Source organism: Apaloderma vittatum, unplaced genomic scaffold, assembly GCF_000703405.1.
Source record: "Apaloderma vittatum isolate BGI_N311 unplaced genomic scaffold, ASM70340v1 scaffold1937, whole genome shotgun sequence".
Lineage (NCBI taxonomy): Eukaryota > Metazoa > Chordata > Aves > Trogoniformes > Trogonidae > Apaloderma > Apaloderma vittatum.
Window position 1 is genome coordinate 5,528 of NW_009725524.1, and position 9,110 is coordinate 14,637.

The 9,110-nt window shown below is 34.2% G+C and overlaps 1 protein-coding gene across 1 annotated transcript; it reads right to left on the minus strand.

The window, feature by feature from the left end:
* Positions 1 to 276: 276 nt before the first annotated feature.
* Positions 277 to 6,568, minus strand: CCDC102B (coiled-coil domain containing 102B; the record flags this gene model as incomplete). The annotated part of the gene is given in 3 exon segments (XM_009872919.1): positions 277 to 385; positions 3,943 to 4,157; positions 5,963 to 6,568. Coding segments are annotated over 3 exon segments (930 nt in total), but the record flags the coding sequence as incomplete, so codon positions are not given.
* Between the last annotated feature and the right edge of the window lie 2,542 nt (positions 6,569 to 9,110).

Consider the following 9,110-nt stretch of genomic DNA (forward strand, 5'->3'; position numbering starts at 1 on the left):
TGTGAGGCTACGGAGCCACCCTCGTGCCACCTTCGTGGCTCCCCAGCACCAATGCCTCCATGGCAGCGCATGGTGGCTGCACTGGGGCTGGGCTTCTCCACACACACCCGCAGCAGGTCCCTCCCCGCCAGGCTACTGGGATAAATAGTTGATAAAGGGTTGATTCATCTTATTCACAAACCCTAGATATGATTTTACTTATAGTTACAACACAGGAAATCAGAAGTCTCAATTTTATTTCTCACTCCATGTGATAACGATGTACTGCTAACATACCTGTTTCAGGCTTTCCAGGTTGGTTTGCCTCAGTTCTTCATATTTCCATTTCCAAAGATATAATTCATTTTCTACCTTTTCTATTTCTTTTTCCAGAAATACATTCATTCTGAAAAAGTATTTTAAAAGTCAGTATTACACCATTTTGAAGTTGACTACAGACAAGTTACTGCAAATTTCCTTCTTGTTGCCTGAGCTATATTTTGCTGCCTTTGTAAACTGTGTGTATTTTTATTAAAAACCTATATTATCATCATATAATTATTCCAAGAGATTTACTAAAAAAAAAAGGCTAAACAAAACAGAGAAAGCCAGTAGTATAGAATTAAAACTTTAAATAATAATAATAAAAAATCTGGGATAAACCAAAGAAAATTTGGAAATGGACTTCAGTGAGTGATTCAGGCCACCAAATATATTGTGAGTTAGTGAAGATCCTCAGAGAAAAGGCACTGCATCACTTTCGGTTGGGTAGGGACAGAAGATTATTTTAAACACACGTATAAAGGGAAATATATATAGTGTGTAGACAGTACTGAAGCTAAGATGATCTACTTTAGATGTTTTAAAATTTTTAATATACATATTCCATTTGGAAAATGGATTATTTAGCTCAAAGGTACTACATCCTTATTAAGCATTTGCCTCTAGAATATTATTTGAGGATAAAATCCATTACTACATTCAGGAAAATTATTTTGGATACACAATTCACAAAGGACGCGCAATGATTCCTTGGAGAAAGGTACCATATTACTGAAATGACTAACTTTTATATTTCATTTTACCTGTCTTCCATTAAAATATTTTCAGTCATTCAGGAAATAATGAAATACAAAGCAGCAGAAGCACTACAGATGTTCTTGTCTTTGCAACCAATTAAAAACTCATTTCTGTGTTCACAGGAAATACTATTAGCCAAGTTCCAAAGACAAGAATGAACTTTGCATAATTTAATTTTATGAAATCCTTAGTAGTTTCATTTTATATTTTTGTAACGCCTATGCATAATTTTGCAACAAAATAGAATTTGGAACATAATTAAAAGAGAAAGAAAAAATTCTTAAATACAAATAAAAGCCTTCAAGTTATATTTCTAGCATTTCTTTGAAATCAAATCACAATTTAAAATTCTGGAATATCTAATTAAATCACAGAATTACGCAGAATGGGAATGGTTGATGTTGGAAGGGATCTCTGGAAGTCATCTAGTTGTTGGTTTTTTTAGAGCTCCTTTCTTTTTATATTTTGCAAAGCCTAATCTGTGGCTTAAGGGTATATTTGCCTTTCTGAAGGTAACTCTAAATAGAATGTAAGAAGCATAAAGTCCTCTGAGCGTGAAGAATCATAGGTCCTCTCAGGGTGGAGACAGATTAGTCAGGTAACTAGAGGCAGGTCCAGACTCCAGATCTGCATGAACTAACTTGACTCTGGAAAGAATATAGCCACAGTTACACATGTAAATCAGAAAACTCTGCTGAGAAGTCCTGTGCTTTATGAGTAAGATCATACTGACTGCCAAAGTAACCTTTGGCATTGGGGTTCAAGCTGTTTGTGATCCAAAGTTGCTTTAGATGCAGCACAGCTGTGTGTCCTTGGCTCAAGTTTGCTGAGAAAATTGCTCAGATGTGAGGAGGAAGCTGTGAGAAAGTACTAAAGCTAGAGCCATACAAGATAAGAAAACTAAAAATGCAAACTGGGTGGAGATTGTTGAGATAGTCATTATTAGCAGCTAAACGATCCAGCAGTAAAAGTACTGACGTGAACAAGTATAAAACCTAAAAGGAAAACCTGGGAATCTGAAGATGGAATCTCAACAAAATCAGCTGATTCTACCAAGCAGCGGAGACCAAACCTCTCTGAGCTGGCAGATTACAACCTGCCTGACAGAGACTCATAGGGTGTCTCAACAGACTGGTGACTGTGTTAATACTTTTCCTAGTAACACTATTCCAGGGTATTTATTGTGCGCATTAACAAAAAATAATTGCTTCATACTTTTAAGTTGCATATATTCTGCTTACAGAACATCTTTGCACATGGGAAATGTTGCCCATAGTGACCTAGAGAGGGAGTTGTTATACCAATGTCCGCTGTTATGTGGAAATCACTGCTCAGTGAGCATTTGCTGCCTGAAGTTGGCGCTGCCGTACGGTGTGCACAATGTAGACATACTCCAGTTCTCACCACGTACCAGTAAATTTATTACTGTATACCACAGTTAGTATATATCTAGGCATAAATGGCAAAATCTGTCTCTCTAAAGTTCAATTATAAACTAGCTAGATAGGCAGATGAACAAACAAACAAAATCTAGGAGGTACAGGCCGTGTTTACTAAAATTTTGTTCAAGAAGAGATCAAAAAATAAGAGTTGAAAAATTACCCTCTTTTTAAAAATAGAGTATTATACATGCATATATGTATACTGTGACTGCAGTTGCAAAATGAAGAACCTAGGACCCTAAATATTTCAACCAGAGGAAAATGGATATGTGAGGCATCAGTCTCTTAACTCACATACACAAATACCATGACAAGCTGAAAAATTTAGGCATTCTGCAAATTTAGCTTCCACAAGAAAACAAAATCCTTTTCAATAAAAGAGAACATACTCCTGGTCATCTGCTGCAATATGGTTCAAATAAAGAATTTTTTATGTTTTCTTCAGCTATCTAACTCATATAACACAATACAGTAAGTAATTGAAAGGATTTATTATTATTATTTTACTCAGTCTTGTACTGGCTTTTGTGAAAATCGTGAATTGTGAAAAACTGTGAAAAAATGATGGGAAAGAAATTGTTCATTGTAGCTTATCATTACAGACTGTGAACTGAAATGAATGTATTTGCAGTAAAGGGGGAATTTTCTTCCTTTTCATTTTCTAATTAAGTTGAGCTGACTTTGAAATTACAGTTACATAACGCCTGAAGTCTCCTACTATACCCATCCTACATGACATGTTGTGTGCTTTCTTGGAAAGCCTTTTTGGATTGATTCCATATTGCTCAGTACTGATCATCTACCTGAAACATCAAGGAATTCCTACCACTCACTTATCAGCATATAGTGTTCAACCAATATATGACTTCTTTTAGGCTACCAAAATGTACAGTTTTGATTTATGTGAGGTAAATTTGATATGACACAATATACCTACAATGTGTGTTATTGTCTCTCTATTATCTGCTTTTGACATAGGCCTTACTACAAGTGAAGATGTTAAGATTAACAAAATTTCGCAGCTGTGTTCATGTAATTTTAATTCAAGAACCATCAACTCTGTAGTTGGACTCTTTCGAAGTCTATTGGTAGACCATATGAAAATTCTTTGCTATACACAAAGCAAGCCAATAACAGAGCTTAATATACATTGATACTAAATTGCTAGTAATTATATTTTTTTAATTAACTGTGCCGTCTTAACAGTTCTATATGGAGTACCTCTTATTTAAATGCCAGGCAAGTCAAGGAAAACAATAAACACACTATGCTGAATTTTCTTTATAATTTATCAAACTCTTGTAAATAGCGGTTAATAAATATTAGAAATGAGAACATATGAGACATAAATGCAAATATCACCGTATCTATTTTTGAAAGTGTCTTAAAAACCTTTCTTTATAATAGACATCTCTCCAGGTAGAATATATATTGCACTTACTATCTTTCCCTCTGTAAGATTTTCTGCATCTCAGCCAAATGCAAATGTAAGACTGAAACATGTATTAAATCATTCTCTGTTGCCTTAGCTGTACTGTTCAAACTGTTTTTTGCTTCCTCCAAACAGATGCTCAGAAGTCCACTGGGAAAGGAATCAGGAGGCTTTGGAGTGGTTTTCTTGTTGTGATTGCTTTGGTCTTGCATTGCCTCTACATCCTGAGAAAACAGAAATATGACAGAGAAAAACATAAATTAAAGGAAAAGTCTAATATAATCTTTTCAGGGCCTATCCAGACTCTTCTAGACATTTAGGTTGCATAGGAGAAAAAAAGGGAATAAGGAACCTCTTATACAGTTGCACTGCACATGTATAGAATGTGCAAAAATGTCATCGAAGATGGATGACTGTCATTTTATGATGTCCCACACCTTGTGTTATGACAAGTTTCATACCCAAAATATTTCTAATGCAGTCTCCCTAAAGAAATAGATTTCAATTACCATTTGTTGTCTATAACTGCGGTGAAGACAAAATCTTAGAACTAACAAAACCAAAAATTTAATTTATGCACATATATAATATATTGAGATATTTACTTTAGGAACTCTTAAACTTCTAATGCAAACCATGTTGAAGCAGGTGATGGACTTATATAAACTTAAGATAAGGGACAAAGTTACCTGCATAACATACCAATTTTAATTCCATTCAGAAACAAAGTACTATAATATCTATTTTGAAGGTACATGTTTTTCATATAAAATATAAGCAAAAATCAGGAAAAGAATCATTAAAAATAAAATACATATTTATTAGGAATACTGAATAACTGTTATAAACAATATATTCCTTTAAAAATGTATTTAAGTTTTATGACTTCTGATAAATTGTATTTAAAGGCTAATCTCATTTTAGCAGATTACCAGCAGTCCTATTTCATACCAGTCTGCTCTTTTGAGTTTTTAAAAGAATGCCTGAAATCTAAGTCAGAAAGTACTAGAAGCTGCTGAAAAGATAAGACTGTTTTCCATTCACATATAAAGTTTCAGTTAGTGCATTATTTTACACGAAGGGGAAAGAAAAATAGTTAAAATATATTTTGTGTCATTTCCTTCCTGTGGCCCATATTTCTGAAAAAAAATATGAAAGGCATGTGTTTTTTGGCCAAATTTATTCTCAATACTAACACTATGGTGTTTTGGTGTTTGGTTTCCTTTTTTTTTTTCTTCAGAATTCGCAGGAATATAATGTAATTTATGTGTATTACAGAAAGTGAAAACTCCGAACACAGTATATTCAGGCATAAGATCCTGACAATTTCCATTGAACTGAAGTAAAAATTTCCTACCTTCACAATGACTGCTATCTATCAGCCAAATAACAGGTATAGCTTTTACATGGTGCTGTCTACGAAGACAGCATGCCAAGGCACAGAATTAAACCTGGCAAAACGTGAACAAATAGTTCCATTTTGATGAATATCACTGGTTCTTTTGTATAGAACTAGGAGCTGTATCAAACCAATCAAGCCCATACTTGATTGTTTAATTCTGCGTAACACTTTAATTGCTCTCCTTACCAAACAAAAAATCTTATGACTTTGCAGAAAAATTTACCTCACCTCTTTCCACATTTTAGGAATTGCATTGAGGGAGAACTAAATTATTTTAATTTAGAAGCAAAGAATCTACCTTGCTTTTTTTAGAGGTAAAAAAAAAAATACACAAAACATGGAGAATTAAGATAACAGAGGTAATCTGTTACCTTGAATCTTGAGAGTCAGAAAAATACTCTAAGTTATTGGATGCAGCAGTCTGCCTCTATTACTTAAACGTTTGGCCATAGTTAAAGAGTATGAATTGTTTTCCATATTTTTCTGTGATAGGAATGTTAGATGATGGGTTTGCTACTGAATGGATCAGATAGTATTTTGGTCAAACTCCTTGAAAAATTCCATTTCTAGGTACACAACCATAATCTCCAACTTCTTCATAAACAAAAAAAATTCTGCAATCTTTACCTTCTTTGTGTCTTCTGCTCCAGGAGTCTTGTTGGTTTTGCTCAGTTCGTTCACATGTTCTTGCTCCAGAAACATTAACTGATTTAAGTAGTTTTTAACATAAGATTTTTCTGAGCAACTGATTTCTGTTTTCCAAGCAGTTACATTTTCTAACTTTTCCTTCTCACTTATTAAATCTTGATTTATTTTTTTAAGCATACTCAGTTCTTTTACAACACCATCCAATTTGATTCTCAATTGTCTTGCTTCCTCTCGGGCTTTATTTCTTTCTCCTCTTACTTTGCTCCATTTCTCCCTCCAGTTAGCAGTACAATCTGACCACCAGTGCATGGTCTTTTCCATTTGGGCAGCTCTAGCTTTGACTTCTTCCAGTTCCTGAATTTTTACTGCTTCAAAAATTTCCCAATCGCTGCTGTAATTTATATGCATATATGGATACTGAGATGAATAGGGGTAGAAACTTTGTGATGGCAGATTTGAATTACACAGATGGCCACCTGGTTGGTAACCTCCAGCTAATTTATAAGGTTGTCTTGGTTGGGTCCCAAAAACCTGTGTTTCATCCATTACATTCTGAATGGAGCCTAAATTAACGTCTTGATTCATCATCTAATTTCACTCCTAAAAAAGACAAAGATGGACAATATTAGCTTACCTCAATTAAACTATATTAGTACCCTCAAAGAGTAGTTAATTTTATTGTTATAATAAAGAGATAATCTTAATAATGCTGTTGATGTTTTAAAAACGTGCTTCATCAACAAGAAATGTGTTTTATATAATACTTCTGGAGTACAGTGTAAACAGACATACCTATTACCTGAATGGGAATTCCTAGCAAAGGAAGTGTCATTAAATAATCATAGTGCTCTTAAGAATTTTTGAGTCTGGACAAACCAGGCAAGAGCTTTCTTCCTTCAAGACAAGATCAGATTGAATCAACATATATTCTAGATGTCTAGTAAGAGAAAAGTATTTTTCTAAAAATACAATCATAGATGCACTTGCCTTCTTTCCCAAATTGTGTACCTTCACACCAGGCAACAATTATAGCGTGTATACCTAAGAAACAAAAATAAACCCCAAACTTTTGAATTTTCTTTACTTCGTGAAAAAAGATAAGCATTTTTATGGGGGGTTTTATTTTGCTGTCCACGTTCCAGAAGCTTTCCAGTAAGTATATTACATTATTCCTGAAATCCTATTGCACTGTACAGCCTACCTCATGATGATATGATTCTGCTAGTATATCTTGTGGCATTACTTTTCATTATTAATTTGTTATTATTTATTAGGCCCAGAGGAAAATCAACATCTCAGAAATTTCTTTCCCATCCCAGTACTGAGAAAATGTTGATATGGACAATATGTGGAGACTAGTGACTTATACCTCCATGGTTCTATTGCTTGGTTATCTTAAAAAAAAAATCCTGTATGTATGGAACAGTAATTAGTGTTAACACCTGTATTTGAGATACAGAAGGCTGATGCAGCAAACAAAATATTGAACAGTAGATAGTCTTGACATTATGCATTTTAGACGTTTAGAAGTTTTTGAAGATTTGGGTTCCAGTTCCCCAGCTGTTGTAAACTTTTCTCTGCTTTCCAGGACATTTATTTGCCATTTGTTAGAAGTTTCTGGGCAATTGTAGTAGTCAAGTACAGTTATAAAAGAAGGAAAATGACAGTAAACGACTCCCAACTCCCTTCATTACCACTGTCTGGCACAGCACCACCAAGCCCCACACCACCACCACACAGATGTAGCACACCTACTGCCAAAGCTTGATCAAGCTTGAGTCTTTCCCTGTTGCCTGACCTATTTCCAAAAATCTCATTTGAATAAACCTTATCCAAAATACAAAGAAATTGCCTCCCATGATACTTTTATGAGGCCCAGTAGACCCCAAATAGCTAAATAGCTAAATATTAAACTCTTGCAGTAAGTGTTTACTTAATTTTTGGGTTGTTGCAATGGCTTTGTTTCCTAAAGCTTTTTAATTAAAAACAAAACAAAAACCCAGTAAACTTTAAATACATATTGCAATAGTTGGGGTTTTTTTGTTTTTTTAAACAGTACAATAACATTTTTCTTACATTTTCTGTTTCTGTCAGACTAGTAGATGTCTGCAGAGACATGGATTACTCTGTTCATAATCAGTAGGGTTTTTTAATTGATTTTGCTAGCAGCTTTGTATATTCACTGAAAGAAGGCAGAACTTAGGAAGTGTGCAGCTTACAAGTCTTAAAATTTGGAGAGATAGGAATGGAAATAATTTTCTTTGGCTGAAACTTCAAAAGACCTGAGCAGAGAACAAAATCTTCATTAATTAGAATAGCCTGTTGCTGTGATTTCATTACTTGTTTGAGGCAATCTAAACTACAAAACGCTGCCAAGAAGAGTGGACTCATTCACTGGCTATGAATTCTTGGCCCTCCTCCAGTGTCTTGGCTCTAGCGGTCTTGAGGCTGGGACAGTGCCAGTCAGATCAAATTTAAAGCTGTAATATTTGAAGTAAGCTTGTAGGGTAGCCTAGTAGGCTCCTAGCCTTCAGAGTGTTTTATGATATGCCGAACTTTGCCTGCATTTTTTATCATGGATAGATGATCTTAACTGCACCTAAATTTTTTAAAAAATCTGAATTGAAATAAATCACTCCTCCTCCAGAAAATATTAGTGCTGACTCAGTACAAGGTACTAAGCAATATTAGATATTTGTATGTCTTAACTTACCTATGTACTTTTCAGAAAATCTAATCAAACCGGCTTTTCAGAAATCCCCTCTAAGATTATAAGTGGTAGAATATCTTACCATTTCTTCTTCAAAGACACAGATCTTAACACAATCCATTTCAGTGTTTTGCTGACCCAGAACAAAAACATAAAATAACAGAAATATTTGCTGGATAAACAAAAAGATACAGTAAATGATGACAAAGATTTACTATGGATTAAAATGCACTTACAATTTATTAATGAGGTTTATATTTTTAGTCCTAGAATGAAGCAACCATAGTAGCACTTATAATCTGCAGGTAGTTCTGGTTCTACAGTATATTGATAGTGGTGCTCCTCATGAGAACTATTTTAAAACCTGTTTCTTTTTATCCATATTTAAAAGTTACTTGATCTTAAAAATATGTCATA